Here is a 19,247-nt window from a genome sequence, read left to right on the forward strand (position 1 = left end):
CTCGAAGCCTCCAGCGTCCCGAGCGCCCCGACGGGCACCTGGAGACCATTCGCGGGTTCTGCTATCCCACGCTCTGGCAGGCGAGGACCTAGGCGTCGTCAGCAGCAGGAGGGGCGAAGGGGAGCACGGCTTAAAGCCGGACTCGAATCCTCCTTATTCCCCGCGTAACCGAGTGCACTCGAGACCAACACACTGGAAAGTGTACTTATGGTTGTCACGGCGCACACCGAAAGGTTCGCTCCGCAGCCCCAGAGCGCAGGGGCCTCCCGGCCTGGAAACAAGCCCCGCCCAGCGCAGCTGTCGCCACCGCCTGCGGGATCCTTTCACTTTCTCACGGCCAAGTCACCCAGAGGGGCGCCGCTGCCGCTGCCGCCGCACCCCGGACTCCGCCCCGCGCCGCTCCGCAACCTGCTCCCGACTGGCCCGGGCCCGCCCACCCCCAGCAGCTTCTGCTCTTGATTGGCAGCTGAGAGCGGCAGCTCCGGCTCGCCTCTCCCATTGGCAGGCACCGCTTGTCAGTCCGACGAATGCCTGCCGCCCCCCCACCTTCCCGAAAAGTCGCCCTCCTATTGGAAGAGACTACGGGATGGGGGTGGGCGGGGAGCGCCCGTCCAGCCGCGCTCGGTCAATCGCGGAAGCCCAGCCCGGGGAGGGAGGGAGGGGCAGGGGGAGGAGAGGGGCGGGCCGAGGGGGGGAACATCTGGCCGGCGCCGCCGCGTGCGTGCGTGGTGCGTCCTCCCGCCCCCTCCCCTCCGCCCCCCCCCGCTACCCCCCCACCCCCCGGCCCGGCGGCTCCGCGCTCGCTCCCTCGCTCGCTCCCTCGCTGTGTCTGGCAGGCTGCGGCCGCCGCTGGGCTGCTGCCATGGGGAGCCGCTGAGAGTGGGGCCCTCTTCGCTGCGCCGCGCTCCTCCGGCTGCCAGCGGGGGTGGGTGGGAGGGAGGGGCGGGGGGGAGCGGGCGACGGAGCCGGGATTGGGGGGTGGGGGGGCCGGGAGGGAGGGGGGCAGGAGGAGGAGGAGGAGGAAGCCCACCAAGTCCGGCGGCGGCGGAGGACGCGGAGGAGGCGGAGGACGCGGCGGCGGCGGGGACGCGGTGACTTAGGGCCGCTCCGTGTGAGTCCCGGCGCCGGCCCCCCCTGACCCGGCGCCCCCTCCGCGCCCCGGCCCTCTCGCTGACCGGGGACGCCAGTTGTGCAGCCTCGAGCCGGCGGGGCACTACGAGCGGAGGGCGGGCCGGGGGCGCCCCCAGCGAGTGGAGTTAGTTTGTGTGGTTGGAGCTGTCGGGGCGGCGGGGGGCGGTGCAGCTGCGGGAGGCCGGGGCGCGGGGACGGGGCGCTGCAGCTGCGGGGTCGGGGCGGGGTGCTGGCTCGCGGGCTCCGCGCCACCCCCCCAACCCCGGGCCGGTGCAGCTGCGGCGCGGGGCGGGCTCCCGGCCGGTGCAGCTGCGGTGGCGCCTCTCGGGTGCGGAGGGCGGCGGGCTGGGGGAGGGGGCTTGGGAGCCGCCGCAGCTGCAGTGGCGCCCGGGACGGACGCGGCTCCGGGGACCGGTGCAGCTGCAGCGGCGCCGGGGGGAGGGGGCCGCAGGGGGGGGCAGGGGCCTCTCTCGGGGCTGGTGCAGTTGCCCGGAGGCCCCGAGGGCTCGTGTGCTGAGACGTCGGGGAAGCGGTAGCAACCACTCTCCTCCCCCCCCCCGGCTTCTTCTTACGACTTTTCTTTTGTTGTTGCCGTGACCCGGGTCTGTTTTCTCGTCTGTTGTTTAAGGTGTTTTCCTGCTGCACCGGCTCTACGCCTTCCACCTCCTTCCCTGTGGTTTAACCTTCCTCTTTCCCCGGGGTGTTTTATGCACAGTGAACTATGTAAAGATTTGCCATTCTTTCCCCCTCCCCACGCAGCAGCCCGCCCCCCTCGCCCCCATCTCTTTGAAAAACAAAAACCGCACCTCACAAAACCTCTATGAACCCGCGGGAGCGAAACGTAAAGGAGGTGATTTGTGGAGTGGGAGTCACTGGCCCATTGCGGTGCTTGGGACTCATTAAACTGTCACTCACCCCCCCACCCCCCCACTCCACTGGGTAAATGGGGTGATTAATGTCTGATATATTGGACTGGGGCGAGGACATTTGTGGATAATAAGTGGTGTAGTTGAGAAGGAATTTATCTCCAAAGAATGTCTCTTAAAATAGGCCTTCATAATTATGTCATTCACCGCGAAGTTAGAGAAAGTTAGGTTTGTGACTTTGGGGGAAGCCGAGAAGGACAGGACAGAGTCGTTGGTTTTTGTTACTCTTTAACTTCGCCACGGTGTTCTAATGAGAACGGAGTGATTATCACCAAGACGGAGACATTGACGCCCTAGGCCCCAGTTCCTTTTCTACCCCTCACCCTTAGGAGAGTCTGCGGAGATGTGTTTGACATTCACAGATGTCGCAGCACCTTGCACGGCTGCGGACCGTCCTGCCAGGGTTACATTACAATGTCATCAGCCGTTAGAAAAGACCCACGAAGTCCAGCTCAGAAGTTTTCCAAACTTACTAGACCTGGGTTGTGTTTCACCCCCAACCCCCACCCCTTTTGAAAGATTTTCTTATTACTGTGAACATTGCAGAGTGACCCCCAAAAAAGATTGTTATGGGACACAGATCAAGAGAACGGCAAGGTTCTTCTGCTTTTTTTCTGAGTAGAAAGTCAGATCAGATAGCAGGTGCAGCAATCATTTTAAGTGATTGTAGCAGGTTGTATCAGTTTATTAATTTGTCATTGAACTGAAGCACTTTCCAGGATTTCAGAAAGTGCAGTTTCAGCTTGTTGATACTGAGAATTGAAATTTGCATTAACTGTAGCAGTGTGAGAAATTTTACTGAGCATGTAAGTGTAGATATGTAGTTAAATAAAAGTGAAATAAGGTAAGCCAGGCTGAAGTTATAGTTCTGAATAAGTCTTCCAACATCTCTGAGACATGTATACCATTATCTCAGCGGAAAAAAAAGTGCGGTACAAATGTTGCAACGGGACTGGAGATGTCAAATGGGTTGGTTTAAAAATATCCGTTAAGTTGCCTTTGAAACTAAATGTTGGAGTTGAATAAAAGTGAATCTAGATTTCCTGAATAGCACTGTGGCTTGAGTGTGCTGTCAGTATATAAGCTAGTCCACCAACTTAAGACAGAAGTGTTGCTATTCCATAAATACAGTAGAACTCCATATGCTGAGTTTTTCCAATTTCTTCTGTTAGAAAGTTTGGAAAAAAAAGGGAGACTTTGAAGTATTTTGTTTATACTAACAGAAGAGAAAAGTTCTCCTAAGAAAAAGCTGGTGGCAGGAGTGTAGAGGAGTAGCATATGGCATTAAAAGGAGCACAGCTGGAGGTAGCATTTCCATCTGAACATGATGTCAGAGCAGCTGACAGCCTGCCATCCCTCAGCCTTTTATTCTAACACACAGACAGGGAGTTAGTGTGTGCGGATCTGTGGTGGAGAAGGTATCTCATTCCTCTCTAACATCATCTCCACTTTGCATCTGTCTCTCTTAGTCTGCTTTTTTTCCACCGATGTAACAGACCGGGAGCCAGCAAGACTCAGAGGAAAGGACTTAATCAGGTTTATGTGTCCTAAAGGTAGGAGTAGCAATAGATTAGATTGAGCATATTTCTGTTTTGGTGTTTTGTTTATTTAATTTTAAAAAAATCACATTACTTTTCTAATCCAGTTTAGGCATAATGTATGAAATTGAGTATGAATTGAACATCCTACTGGAGTTGAAAATCTCGGGCTTGTTTAGTTTTAATGTTTTATCCCTTTTTACTTGAGTAACTTTTTAATACACAGAAATATTTCAAGTTTTGAAGTGTTAAAGGCTTTGAAATACTGCTTTTGGAGATCACGTTGGATTAATAGACTTTCCCCCCCGCCCCTGCTATTTAGATTCCTTTTGCTTTTGGGGTAGAAATAGTAAACTGGAATCAAGCATTCAAACTTATATGAGAGGATTCTTCTAGTTAAGAAGCTAGATTGTTGTGTAATTAATTCCACTGTGAAACTTTACTCTTCAAAACATTCGGCAGCACTACTGAAACATACAGCTGTAGTGCTTTTGAAACCGAAGGTTTTTTAAGAAGAAGAAGAAAAAACTTTTGTCCCCACGAGAATAGTTTGCCTGGTTTCCTCATTTCTCTTTCAAATATATATTTAAGAGATCTTTTATTTCAGCATAACAATAATTATTTGCAGGAGTTTTTGTGTTAGCGACTAATTTAGAACTTGTAGATTTGAGCTGCCTGAATTGGCCAGACAGCTGTAATCGCACTCCTCTATTCTTAATCTCTTTATCTGGGCAGCAGCTGCCATATGGCCACAGTCAGCTGGATCAGATGTTTATAAGCTTCCTTCTTCGTCCCTCTCTGTCCTCTCAGCCTCCTAATTTGATCAGGGCTACCTTGTGAGCTGCCCTCCAATCTTTATTTTTAGCCCTCTCAAGGATTAGGATTGATGTTAGCTGTGGGGCACTTAAAGTGATTGTATTGTAAATCTTGTTTTATTCTGGCAGGGGCATCCTGAGGAAGGTATTTGGGGTTAGAATGATAGTTTGAGATTATCCTGGGCAAAGTGTAGAAAAAGGGAAGTAATACCTGTACACTAAATTAATATATATCTATCCATCCCCCCAAATATACTTTCTGGGATGGATGGTGCAGAATTTTGAGTCTGGTCACAGGAAAGGAGAAGTTGTTTCTTTACTTTTAAAGAGTTTATCCATTGCGTTTGAATTTTGAACCTTTGTGTGTGTGTGTGTGTGTGTGTGTGTGTGTGTGTGTGTATACATATATATATCCTTGCCTTTCCTCTCTGTTTCACGCACCCTTCTCAGAAAATGAGGGCAACAGTGCATATTTGAAAGAACAGAATCTAATGGGAAAACAAAATATATCAAGTTATGTTGAAACAAAGTATTTTCTGTTGGCAGAATCTGAAGTAAGGCAGATAGGGAAAAAAAGTTTCTCTTTTTCTAGAAAGGTTTTTGGGGGGATGAGGGTGAAGGGGAGTGCAGTGAACCTAAAAAGCTTTTGCGTTTCATTTGAAAGTAGTATATCTGTATTTAAAAGTTTGAATTAATTTTATCATGGAACTCATTTTCCTTTGCAACGGATCAAAGTTTAGATGGGAATTTTTGGGATTGAATAAAGCCTCTCTGGTCCCTAAGATTCCAGACGAATAGATTCTACAAAGAAATAGAACCATTATTTTCCCTCAGTTCATTTAAAAAAAAATCTTTGGATTTGTTCATAGTAAAGATGATCTTTTCCATCTGTTGGTGTAGTTTCTTCTGATCTCGTGCATGTGTGCTGTACCTGCAAATCTTAAGGCATTAACATCTGTTTTTATACACAGGGCTTTTGTTGTTGTAACACTCTGACTTTAAAAGTAAGTTGTTTGCTAATTTCTGGACTAATTATGCGATTTCATTTTTTTTCTTGATTCAGCCAAATGTGTGTATATTTAAATTGCGCTTTCTAACCGCAGTCAAGTATCAGAAGTAATAAAGTAAAAAGGATGGTGGATCAAGTTTTCTTAGTCTTTCAGAATGTGTTTGGAACTTTTCTTTGTTCATTCTGCGAGCTGTTCCCTTTGCAATTAAAGCTGTTTTGTAGCTTTTGTAGGACATAATTTGATGAATAGAGTTCACTAAATTTCTTCTGAAAGAAATCTGAATTCTTAGTCTAAGAGACTTAGTTAAATTAGGGTTTTTAAAACTTGACGAAAAGTTCAAGGATGGTGAACATACATCAGAGACTGTTTTACTAGGGTAAAGAAGTTCGAGAATTATAAGTTCTTCTTCTTGCATTTAGGTTTTGTGCTTGTGATTTGGTAGCCTTTGGGTCATAAGCCTGATTAAAATTCAGGGACATGTGCTATGGCAGCCAAAGTGGAATTATTTTTTTATATGGGACTAGCGTATTTAAAGTTACTGCTGATCAAGCCCTAATGAAAAATGTCTCTCTTCCTAGGTTATGAAGACAGTATGGAGTTTCCAGACCATAGCAGGCATTTGCTGCAGTGTCTGAGTGAGCAGAGGCACCAGGGTTTTCTTTGTGACTGCACGGTTCTGGTGGGAGATGCCCAGTTCCGAGCGCACCGAGCTGTACTGGCTTCATGCAGCATGTATTTCCACCTCTTTTACAAGGACCAGCTGGACAAAAGAGACATTGTTCATCTGAACAGCGACATTGTTACCGCCCCAGCTTTCGCTCTCCTGCTTGAATTCATGTATGAAGGGAAACTCCAGTTCAAAGACTTGCCCATTGAAGACGTGCTAGCAGCTGCCAGTTATCTCCACATGTATGACATTGTCAAAGTCTGCAAAAAGAAGCTGAAAGAGAAAGCCACCACGGAGGCAGACAGCACAAAAAAGGAAGAAGATGCTTCAAGTTGTTCAGACAAAGTCGAGAGCCTCTCCGATGGCAGCAGCCACATGGCAGGCGACCTGCCCAGTGATGAAGATGAAGGAGAAGATGAAAAATTGAACATCTTGCCCAGCAAAAGAGACTTGGCGACTGAGCCTGGGAACATGTGGATGCGATTGCCCTCAGACTCAGCAGGCGTCCCCCAGGCTGGCGGAGAGGCAGAGCCACACGCCACAGCAGCTGGAAAAACAGTAGCCAGCCCCTGCAGCTCCACAGAGTCTTTGTCCCAGAGGTCTGTCACCTCCGTGAGGGATTCGGCAGATGTTGACTGTGTGCTGGATCTGTCTGTCAAGTCCAGCCTTTCAGGAGTTGAAAATCTGAACAGCTCTTATTTCTCTTCACAGGACGTGCTGAGAAGCAACCTGGTGCAGGTGAAGGTGGAGAAAGAGGCTTCCTGTGATGAGAGTGATGTTGGCACTAATGACTATGACATGGAACATAGCACTGTGAAAGAAAGTGTGAGCACTAACACCAGGGTACAGTATGAGCCGGCCCATCTGGCTCCAATGAGGGAGGACTCGGTCTTGAGGGAGCTAGACCGGGAGGACAAAGCAAGCGACGATGAAATGATGACCCCCGAGAACGAGCGTGTCCAGGTGGAAGGAAACATGGACAGCAGTCTGCTTCCTTACGTCTCAAACATTCTGAGCCCTGCGGGCCAGATCTTCATGTGTCCTCTTTGCAACAAAGTCTTCCCCAGCCCCCACATCCTGCAGATCCACCTGAGCACGCACTTCCGCGAGCAGGACGGGATCCGCAGCAAGCCTGCGGCCGATGTCAACGTCCCCACCTGTTCCCTGTGTGGTAAGACCTTCTCTTGCATGTATACCCTGAAGCGCCACGAGAGGACTCACTCGGGGGAAAAGCCCTACACCTGCACCCAGTGTGGCAAGAGCTTCCAGTACTCCCACAACCTGAGCCGCCACGCCGTGGTGCACACGCGCGAGAAGCCGCACGCCTGCAAGTGGTGTGAGCGCAGGTTCACACAATCCGGAGACCTGTACAGACACATCCGCAAGTTCCACTGTGAGTTGGTGAACTCCTTGTCTGTTAAAAGCGAAGCACTGAGCTTACCTACTGTCAGAGACTGGACCTTAGAAGATAGCTCTCAAGAACTTTGGAAATAATTTTATATATATATATATACATATATATATATAAATAATATATATACATATCTATAAATAGATCTATATATAGTTGTGGTACGGTCTAAAAGCAGTCTTGTTTCCTTGAACTAAAAAGTTGGGATATTAACTTGTTTTTTGCACTTTAGAATAGCATGAGAATCTCACTAATTTAGCATTCTGATAAAAGAAACTTTAGAGCAAGTCAGAAAATAGAGAGGTGTTTTTCTTTTGTGGGGTAGGGGAGGTAAGCCAGTAAGAACCTTTTAAATGAATTGTCATATCACAAAATGCTTTCATATGGCTTAATTTTGTCAACACTGCATTGTCTTTTGAGCTCTTTTTTTCCAGTTTTTTTTTGTTTTTTTTAAGTAGAAATTCCCTCCAGTTTTATTAGCCTCTTTCTATGTCTCAAATTGCATGAATCTTTGAATCTCTTCTGGCTGTTGGAAACCTGAATGCTTTTAGACCCAAATGGAAAATTTCTGAAATGCTGGATTATCTATTTTTAAACAAGCAGTTGACTTAAAACTTTCTGTGGCAACTTCTGGTTTTCTGACGGTTCCCAATGAGAGAAATTCTGCAAGTACACTGGGATCACTGGGACACTGTCTTTGTGAAGGTTTGCTTGGGATGTAAAAGGATATTGCAGCTTCAGCAGTGTTGAACTGTGTGTTTAAAAATGTGAATTACTGTTATTGTATACTGTAATTGATTACATGGGCTGGGGGGGTGTCAAAGAACTTGACAGGTTGTGTTGATGCTCTTAGTTGAGTCTTGAAAAGTAAATATTAACGCTACAGAAATGCATGAGTTTCAATATATTTTTGTCTTTGCATTGTATAACTTTAATGAGTAAGTTTAAAATTATTTAATTTCCTTAGAAAAGTAGCACCACTTGGAAAAAAAACCTGGTGTTATGAAGAACATAAATGCACTGTTTTTATTTTATTTTATATAATTTAAATTGACTTCCCCACTGTCTTTAAGTTGAAACTGTTAAGCTGAATAAAAACTTACGCTGCAAATTGATAACTTTGCTACATAACAAGGAAAATATAAATGTTTACAAACAGCTTAAAGATTTGCATGTGCAGTGTGCATTTATAACAAACTTCTAATTGTACAAAACCCATGCCCGCTCAAAGTTTAGGTGTACACATTTACCCAGTTGAGCATTTTTTAGAATAACTACTGCACAAATTGACAATAGGTCATTCTCTCTTTTTTTTTTTTTTTACCCCCCTTTTCTTTTCTCCCCTTCTTCCTTTCTGTCCCGTCCCTCCTTCCCTCTCCGCCCCCCCGCCCCCCAACTCATGAAAAGATTCTATGGACTGAAAAAGCCCCAGGCTGAAAGGACTGGATTGCCTTGATTGACATGGGGAAGGGGCTTAGTAGACTATGTGTATCTCCGCAGCAGAGGCTGCAGCCTGATGTGCGGGTTCTAATGGCCAGCACCCAGGGCAGAAGCATTTTGCACAGTGTTTGTTTTCCTGTCTTGCACTTACAAATAAGGTCTATGGGGGTAGCATGGAAAACGTTTGCTGTTTTTCCCTTTTTTTTTTAATTGCTTTTGTTTAAAATTTGACCGCCTTAACTACTGTAAACATAGCCTATTTTTGTGCTTAAGATACTGAATGGAAAACTCCATTGTGTGTTGCTGGACTGTTTTGGAAATATTTGGTCAAATGTGTGTTTATTTGGCTGTAATGGCATTTAAAGCAAACAAACAAACAAAAAAAAGCTGTGAAAATGGCCTTGGAGCATTATCTTTAGTTACTTGAAGAGTTTCTAGTTTTTTTTTTTTAAATACAGTTTATGTTAAGATAATTTTTATTAATTTAGAGAAGACAATCAATGTCTGTGAGAAAACGGACTTTCTTTTGGATTTTCTTTTGTGGTCATTGTGAGTGATTGCTTTTCCTCTTATTAGTTTCACATTCTTCCTTTGTTCTAAAACTTAGACTGACATCTAGCTTTGACAATCATAGTATGTTTTATTTTCCTGAGGGGGGAATAACTTATAATGCTGTTTAGTTTTGTACTATTGGTGTGTTGGTGAATTTTTAAACTGTGTGCTAACTGCAATAAATTATATGAACTGAGAATTTCTTGTGTGTTTTTTAAATTGAGATCATGTACTACATAGATTCTAAATATGTATCGTGCATGGCATCTTTATTATCGAGAGCTTATGAAATTATCAGAATGCCTTAAATCACTAAAATGAAAATGTGCAAACATTTTTGCATCTAGCCATTTAAGAAGATACTAAATGCATATTTTAAAATCCAATCCATTTCTTTTCTACTCTAGAATAGAATCCAAATCGATTGTGGAGGTAATTCCCTAGAAATTTAGGAGCCTGTGGAACTTCTAGTGGTAGCACAGGTTTTCACAATATACTGTACAGCTACTGGTCCATACATCATAAGTCACTTCTCCTGTGTAATTTTATCCTAAGTTGTTTGGTCAAATCTATTCTCCTGTGTTCTGGTTTAAGTGGAAAATTGAAGGAGACCGGATGTCTTAATTTGGAAGACTGCTTGGCTAATGACTGGAATTCTAGGCAATCGAATTAGCAGGCATTCAGATTGCTCAAAACTAGCTGTGTACATCCTTTTTGTTGCTGGGAGACTTCGAAAGTTCCCAGGTTTAATTCTCAAATGTTAATTTTAAAGTAGTATTAAATACAAGCACCCGTTACAGGAAGCTAGCCTCTAATTTTTGTCATAGTCCCAACTTGGTATTTGTCTTGTTGGATGTGTCAGGGTGAGAAACACTGTTGATTGACCTAGGAAATTGACCAGAACTGTCACATGCTTACTGGTACTGTAGAGGAATTGTTACATACAGCCCTAAATGTAAGCAAGGCCAGACAAGGGCCTGCAAGAATTTTCTAAGTCCTGAAATCTGTAATTGTCCATCGCTTCCAAACTCAAACATACATATGAAAATATGATTTTATATTACTAATGTCAAAGTTAAGTCAAATCTACATTTATGTTACATGGCCTATAGGAAATTTACTACTGACTTCTTCAGAAGAAGGGGAATAAACGGACTGGTATTTGAAAATGTACCATTCATAATCTCCGTGGAGACTTTGGGTGGGAATTCAAAAAATATTCTATCATAAATCACAATCAATGATTTACTCTTTGGTTTCCTTCACTTTCCTTTTTATTGTTGAAGCAGAATTTCTATTTCATGCAAAAGACCTTTAATTTTTTTTTTTTTTTTTTGCCTGGACAGGTTCCGGGAAGCGAACCGGGTCTCCGGCATGGCAGGTGAGAACTCTGCCACTGAGCCACGGTTGCCAGCCCAAGAGACCTTTAATTTTAACCGAATGTTTAGCCAAACATTGTTTCGCCTGAAAGGGGACTATACATTTGACCTCCACAGAATAAATTTCCCCTGAAGTTACAAGTATATTAAACAAAATAAAACAAGGTGGGAGTGGGCTCTGTATTGTCAGTTCCTGTAGTAGCTGGTCAAAGTAAAGGATCTCAAAGCTTCCTGAAGATGTTGAGAATTCCCTTTATGATTTAGTTCCACTGACCAGCAACCGTAATTTTAAATGAGGAAAATTATCTTCAGGTTTAACTAAATAAAGTTATAAAGACAGTATCTTGGCATGTAATCGGAAAGAAATAAGGTCTTAAAACATGGTTTGCAAAACTAGAACAAAATTAATTACACAAATAGCCCCATTTGATAAGTGAATGAAGGAATCAGTTTATTCACTACATTTAAAAAAGGAAATGATCTAATTAATTTGTCATGTAATCATGTTGGAAACCATTCAAATGGATCCCCCCACCCCTTTGACATCTGGCTGACACATAAGTATATTTTAAATGCGTGGTTTCATTTACTTTTGAAAACATCTGCTCCTTTTAGATAATCAATGATGCCCTGAATTGCTGAGGGCCCAGCATGATGTGCCAGGTGGACCCCAGGGATTTTGCAAGAAGTAGAAAATGCTAAGGATACTGGTTTTAGATTTCCTTTCCAGTTAATCATGCTATCAGATTAATTGGTGAATCAAGTAACATTTTTCTTTAACAGACTTGTCATAAATATCTACAAACACATTATTGGGAGGTTAGGAAAAAAGTGAATGCCACATTAAAAATATATAATAGCTCACATTAAAATAGCTGAAATAGTAATTTTCCAAGTAGATCTTTTGTTTAGAATTACTATCAGAGAAAATATTTTTTTAACCAAAGGAGTAACACTACTTACATACTCTTGGTCTTTCATGTTTATTGATAAAAACACAAACTGCATAAAAACTTGACTTTTAAAAGTCCATTATATCAGTTGAGAAAATAATTTTTTTTAAGTCTTAAGATCTGAATATTTCCTGCATCGCATGACCACATTTTAGTCCTCTAAACCTTAAAACAATCTTTGCTTTCTTAACAGTAATTGAGGGAAACATTTACATACCTCTGAATGATAGGAAACAGGTAATTTTAGATTATAATTTGTAGATATTGATCTAAATTTATGTTATAATTGTTTATTGCAATGTTTGGAATTGCTGATAGAAAGTGTGAATTCAGAACAGAAAAAAATTCAGATCTCTTTAGGTCATTTACCATTAAAATGCTTGAGTAATAGCTTTAAAAAATAAAGCAATAACAATTGCTTTACTTTTTAAAGGCAAATTAGCTTTTAGGAGTTTCATTTTGGCTATAGTCCAAGTTTATTACACTGACGGGGTTTTGTCCCCTTTTTAAAAATTATTCTACCTTTGCCTTCAGGAACACAGCATAAAGATCTTTATATGTTATCTTTTTGGCTTAAAACAGAGAACCACTTATCTTTTGAATTTAAAGTAAATTAGTTATATTAAAGGAAACATTATATGTTTATAGTGCACCCTCTTCCCATCCCCCACCCCCCCTTAAATTTTCTTTATATCATGGAAGAACGGCTAAAGCAGTCAGATCTTACTTAGGTTTCAGAAATATTAGTTCATTTTCAGAGACATTTTAGAAATTAAATGTTTAGTATTTTTGTAAACCAGCCCCTTAAAAAAACTCTACTGATTAATTTATGTAATTTCTTCTTAAAGACTCTTGTGACTGTGTAGCTGAATCCGAATTTGAAACATCATAACAAGGACGGGTGAGATCATAGAAATGTATTTATCTATTCAATGTAGATTATGATTAAGCTGTGGCTTGAAATTTTTTTAAGCCAACATGTCTTCTAATGTATCTGCTTACATTAAATAAATTGTTGAATTAGTTATTCAGATAATTCAATTTTCCTAAAATTATTAAGCACTTGAAAAAAAGTACAATTTTTTTTTAGGAGAGATGAATTATCCACTTAAGTTTTCTAATTCTATTTTAGATTTTACCAATTTACTGTTAATCATAATACCTAGGTTTATGTAACTATGGTACTTTCTCTTGGCTAAATGATAGTTAACAAAAAATACCTTTGTAACTAAAATTTTTCTTGAATCTTTGAACACTGATCTCCCCCATAAGATATCTCCTTTTCTAATCTCCTCGGGAATGGTTTGATGTGAGCTTGCATTTTGCTATAGGAGGTATTCTCTCTAGTTAGTTTGGCAGGAGAGGAGTGAAAGCCCAATTTGGCTTTAAAATGTAGCACATTAGTCAGTAACAGTTTCAGTGAGGATATTTAGCATGGCTTTGAGAGCCCGTGTGGCACCCATAGAGAGTCCATTGGTGGAAATTAGTTATTTACAATTTGTTGCTATCTCCATGGTTAATCATTAAATCAAAGTAGTTTTTATTAAATGTCAATATACATGCTTAATCTGACTACATAGGAATTTTAAAAAATCGTATTGACCCAAATATTCAAGTTTGTAAAAAGCATATTTGCAGTTAATATGAAGTGCTACATGAAAAATGTATTGGAACACTGAAAAACATGTATAGATTAAATCTGTCATTTCAGAATATAATGCATATACGGTGATACTGAACTTGGAAGAATAACATAGCCTTATTGGTACATGCTGTACCAAACCAGAGCTCATTTCTGCTGTGTTACAGAGCTTAAAAGAATGTCTTAACCATATTTGATTCTCAAATGTACATTAATGCTTCTTATAAATAAGAACATATTGACTCCATTTAAAAATATCATATGTAATGCAGTGTGTATTTTATCTTCCAAAGAATTATCAAAAACCCAAACATTTTTATATGTCTAATGCTCTGAAATTATGTTTGGTCAAAGTAAGAGCATTTAGGCTTTTCATCTGAATCTCTTAAATTCATATATATATATATATGAATACACACATATTTATACACACAATTTTTCTATGGAACATTTCTTTGGAATTGTTTCATGTAAATGAGCTGTTAGATAATGTTTAAATGCCTATTATATGAAAGCAATACTCCCTAGGGATATCTATTTGGACAATATTTAGAAAGTCATAATGGTAAAGGTATAGGTAAATAAAACATTTGAGAAAGTGTTTATTGCTTGAGTGCCATAGCTACCATAGAAGTTAATGTCATTTATTTGTATTCAGTATTTAAAAAATCCATCTCTTTAGGTTTCTTCAGGTCCCCTAAAATCCTCATTAAAGAGGAAATTTGAGCATAAAACCATATGCCAAGAAAATATAATTTATAAAGTTATTTCCATAATAATCAGCTTTGAGAAAGAGGTTCTTTTAAGCATATCACAGGCGAGAGAAATGGTTCAGGTTTATAGCTGAAGCTTAGGTGTAATACATGAGCTCTTAGTGTAACATTTAGGATTTCTTCAGACTCCCCAAGATTTTGCAACTGAATAAATAAGCTGAAAGAAACAAGTCTACAGATGAGGTATTCCTTTAAGTTCTTATTTTTGTTGAGATGCAAACTAAAATTCATGCTGTATATCTGCTCTCTGTTTTTCTCAGTGTCCTTTTATTTACCATAGAACGACAAATTGGATGCATCTAGTGATTTTTGACACCACCGCACAACTAAATTTTCTAGTCAAATGGTTTTTAAGTCTGACTGTCTAACATTTGAAAAAAAAAATGAACGAATTTGAAATGAAAGGTACATTGAAGGATGACCCTATTTACCACTCTGTACCAGCAAATTACATATATCCACTGAGGCAAATCTGAGGATGCAAAGGAAGGAGCTGAGACATTTTAGGGGGCTCATTGAAATAAACAATTTCGAACTGGATGAAACCCTTAGGTGAAAAGAAAAAAATTAGGGAATATGTTGGGGCACAAAGAAGTTTTGCATTTCATAGTAAGTGTGAAGTCTAGAAATGTGGTGATTTCTCACATTCTATTTATATGTTATTTTACTTGAGGGATGCCTCAAAGCAGTACTAGAATCACTTATGTGCAAAAGGCGGAAGGGGGGATTTGTCATCGTTTATTCAATTTGTCTGTAAAGGTGCTTATCTTGCAATAAAAATAATACTTTAGTCAAAATATGCCAGGCGGTTTGTAGGCTTGACCAGCATGGAGGGATTTTAAATGATTGAAGTGTTTCTTTTAAAAGTCTGTCAAGCAACGCCCTCGAAGAATGAGGCTATCAATCCTCATATTGTTATTCTCATTTAGTAATACATATATAATTTTTTCTCTCCTAAAATAGCATAACTTTTAAGCCTTAAAAACAAAAACAATTCCAAGCTTCATCTGTATTCTGAAATTAAAAATTTGCATTCTGCACTAGCTGCTTTTGAAATAATGAGCTAATTGTGTTATTCAACTTGCAAAACATCTAATGGCCAAAATGGCCCACTTATTTCCCATTATTTGAAGACCTTTGGTGTTTCTGATAGTCTTTCCTTATAGATTATTGAATCATATGGTCTTCCACAGACTAACTTGAAATCGGGAAAACTTACAGCCAGAAGGGGCAAAAGTGATTTCCAGTTTAGTCATCCTAAAATATTTAAAGTAGGGGAGCAGGCCCAGGGCTAAGCATAGGCTGCACTTTAATGGGGGAGGAGAAGGGGTTTCAAAGCCCTTAGCAGGCATTTCATTCATTCCCCAATCCTATTAGCTATCATTTCAGAGAAGAGGCTTTCCTGCCTTTAGAGGCATATAAAGATTGAATCCCTTGCTCTGAGAACATCTGTGATCAAGTCCAAATCTTAAATCAACATTCTGGTTATGCCTAACTGATAACATTTGCATAATGTAAATATATATTTACCGTGATTACAATTTCTTTTTTTTTTTTTTTTTTGCATGGGTAAGCACTGGGAATTGAACCCAGGTTTCCGGCATGGCAGATGAGAACTCTCTGACTGCTGAGCCACCGTGGCCCACCCTACCATGATTACATTTAACATTGTTTGGCACACGTGCACACACACACACACACACACACACACACACACACACACATGCACAAACTGAGTCTAAGATTGGAAAAAGTAGTAGTATACTAAATCTTTTCCTGATTTTAATCTTTCCAACTATGAACTATATAGACACCAGATCTCTCTCTCCTGGTGTCAGAGGAGGGCATTTTGGGATCCTCCTCTACTTCCGACCCACCAGGAGCTGAAACCCTGGCAGGATTCTACCGACTGACAGGCTCTCCCTCTCTGCTCCCAGCTTTGAAAGGGTTGCTTGGGTTTCCAAAACATGTTATTTATTCAACCACAACGAGGCACTGCTACTTGCAGGCTAGTGGCTGCAGGGCTGACAGAGCTGTTGCTGGACCTGAGAGAGGGAGAGAAGAAATATGGACGCAAGACGGAGGGTGGCAGCCAAACGGGAACCTCAAAACTTGTTTGCTGCTGAAATGGGAGAACTGAATATTTTCCCACTTAATCTGAAAATTGGCCTTGGTTTCTTGGAATGTTTCTCACCTCTTAGCATGATCTGCTGGAGAGAATGCTCAAGAGAACGTTGAGGAGGTTCTGTCATTGCTACACGTGGAGAATCCCACTCTTAGCCCTTCAGTTCTCTGTTTATAAGATCAGAATAATAATACCCATCTCACCTTCTTCCTTGGAATAAGGTGAAAATGTGCATGCAAAAGCATGAAGCTCTCAGAAAAGGGTGCTATGTTAATTTGAGATGACATCATAATCATAATTATTACTTTTTACTCCAAGAAGAAGTTTCTACTTATCATGAAGCCTTCTTACCGATGTAGGTTTTTATGATTTAAATTTATTGAGCACTATTGGGTCTCGACTTCATTCAGTTTTAAGCAGGCCTGAGAAAAGCAATTCCTACGAAAATCAAAGTACTATAATAATGGAAACAAAAAGCCCATGTTTTCAGATGCATTTATTGGTGTGGACATGTTTAGGTACACATCACTTGCATCCTACTTTGGTTCCTTTTGACTATGACTCAAAATCCTCTTGAATCTCTATCTGGTTAAGTGAGTCCCCAAACCTAAAGCAGATGAATTTTCCTCTAACAGCTGAAGAAAACCAAGACAGCATCGGTTCATGTGTACTCTTGTGTCATAAAAATAAGCAATAGGCATAATATATATAATGATAACAATAGGCACAATTTCCCAGGGAAGCACATATATTTAAGTGATTTATACCCAGAGATTTAAATGACTTCTTCAACTCACACCGGGAGAAGGTGACACATGCCAAATCAGAGCTGAGAGCATCTCAAGCTCAGGCCTCATGTCACCCATGTGCTGCTTTTTGTGCACTGCTGGAGCCACATTGTACAACGCAAATCTCTCATAATATTGTTTCCCAGTGAATAAATCCACGTGTGGAGAGCTGCACCTGGTGGAAATCCGCAACACAATGGAATGCAATGCTGCCTCATTCCACAGAAGGACACTTTGAGTAAATATTAAAATTAAGATCCAACTTTTTCGCGTCACAGGGCTAAGTATCAGATAGTTTCAGAATCACCATTTAGTAGGTCCACTTCTCTCCTTGATGCGATGCCATTTTACAAAAGCATTTAAACCACAGTCATCTATTTTTCTTTTCCTTCTCTCTCTCTTAACATAATAACACAAATCTTCCCTTTTATTTTACCATTTCCTAGTTTTTTTTTTTTAATAGCAGTGACTTTATCGATATATATTTGGTGAAAGATTTCTTTCAGCTGATATATTTAATAGTTCGGTAAAAAATAAAAAAAATAAACAACCACAACTGCAAACAAACAAACTCCCCAAAAAGCCCCCCCCTGTGCTTGGTGCCATAGACAGAGTCCAAAGGACATTAGCTGCTCCATTGCACACATTGGAAGGGAGAGTTTGCTGTGAGCTCAGCCCTCCTAATAGACTGGCAATTTTGTAAAAGGTTTAGAGGAGTTTGTTTAACCATTTCTGCATGTGTTTTTAATGAGCTCATGATGGTTTATAGCAAAGGCCAGGTTGTATGTTTCACAGCATTTTCTGACCTGATCCCTCCTGTGTTGGAGAATCGGCACCCGTATTCCTTTCCCTGCTTGCCTAGAGGAGTCGAGGTGGTGGGGCCATCTCCAAGCCTGTCTTCATGCCAGTGGATGAATCATGCAGTAGGCAGAGCCGAAGGAGTCCCTTTGTTGACAGCTTTCCATCTGGACTTTGGATATCGCTGATCCTTTCTGTAGCGCATTGGTTAGCTGGAAGGGGCCACACGAGTCAGCAATCCCATAAGGAATCAAGAGTACATAAAACATCAGCAGAGAACTGCAAAGGGCTTCATTTTGCAAAGCTCAGAGAAACATTTCACACTCCCGGGATTTCAGGTACCTGGGTTTGTGAATGTGTATGACCACAAGCTTTGACAATTCAGCATTTAATAGTCAATAGGATCATTTATAGCCTCCTTCAGATAATCCTGCTGGAGTACACCTGAATAAATACAGCAAGCTCAGGTGGCTGAAAGCTAACCCCTTTTGAGTTTAATAATTAAAATAAGCCGAGCTATTAAGATGTATTTCAGTTTATCATGTATAAATGTAAAAAGCTCCATAAAGGATGGTGTTTTGTGATTCATACAGGAAAATGATGGATGTACGATCCGTTTTCCGTGGCTATTTAAGAAAAAAAAAAGAGATTATCTTAGTCATGGGGTAAAGTTATGTGATGCATTGCACCCACCATCCAGGCTGCGTCTGGGCCAGTACAGATTTTTTGTGTGTGTGTGAAAGATTACTTCTTGGCAAACTAGATATGCAAACGCCAGAATACAGTAAAACCACATTTAATTGGACCTACTTGCCAACTTCTTGAACACAGCTTGGATTATTCCACTGGAGGCTGCTTCTGTTAAAAGCTGGGGGAGGAGGAAGTGGCATATTGACAAGGCTTCAGATCATTTTTTTTTCACTCGAAGTACAATTATGCAATGAGCCAAGTTTGGAAGTATTTTACTATGTTTAATAATTATTATTAAAGATATTGTAAAACATATGCATTTGTTAAGTGGAATGTAATGGGAGTAAAATCATGTCATAAATCTTACTTCGGATTTATTTTCCTATTTTATTTCTTATTTGACAGCCTTCCAAATTGATTCTAGCCAAAACCATGCACTCTAATACACATCGTACTTGATATTAAAGTGAGAACATGAGTAATTTATAGAACCCGAGTGAGAACAGTTCTCTCCTCTTAGCCAGCCTATGGAATTGCCACCTCTGCTCAGGTAGCAACTGACACATAAACCATACACAGAGAGTAAAATTATAGGGATCAAGAAATCCT

General features: G+C 41.2%; 1 protein-coding gene across 3 annotated transcripts; it reads left to right on the forward strand.

The window, feature by feature from the left end:
- Positions 1-989: 989 nt before the first annotated feature.
- Positions 990-9,689, forward strand: ZBTB18 (zinc finger and BTB domain containing 18). 3 transcript variants are annotated; one of them, XM_077168496.1, is made up of 3 exons: positions 2,091-3,610; positions 5,999-6,686; positions 6,799-6,910. In XM_077168496.1, exons 1-3 carry the CDS (start codon positions 3,598-3,600, stop codon positions 6,806-6,808), a joined length of 711 nt encoding a protein of 236 aa, XP_077024611.1. In that variant the 5' UTR covers positions 2,091-3,597; the 3' UTR covers positions 6,809-6,910. The 3 variants fall into 3 exon arrangements, with proteins under 3 accessions (XP_077024610.1, XP_077024611.1, XP_077024609.1); XM_077168495.1 differs by lacking the exon at positions 2,091-3,610 and adding an exon at positions 990-1,111 and having other exon boundaries at positions 5,999-9,689; XM_077168494.1 differs by having other exon boundaries at positions 2,092-3,610; positions 5,999-9,689.
- The last annotated feature ends 9,558 nt before the right edge of the window (positions 9,690-19,247 follow it).

Source organism: Tamandua tetradactyla, chromosome 7 (genome assembly GCF_023851605.1).
Source record: "Tamandua tetradactyla isolate mTamTet1 chromosome 7, mTamTet1.pri, whole genome shotgun sequence".
Lineage (NCBI taxonomy): Eukaryota > Metazoa > Chordata > Mammalia > Pilosa > Myrmecophagidae > Tamandua > Tamandua tetradactyla.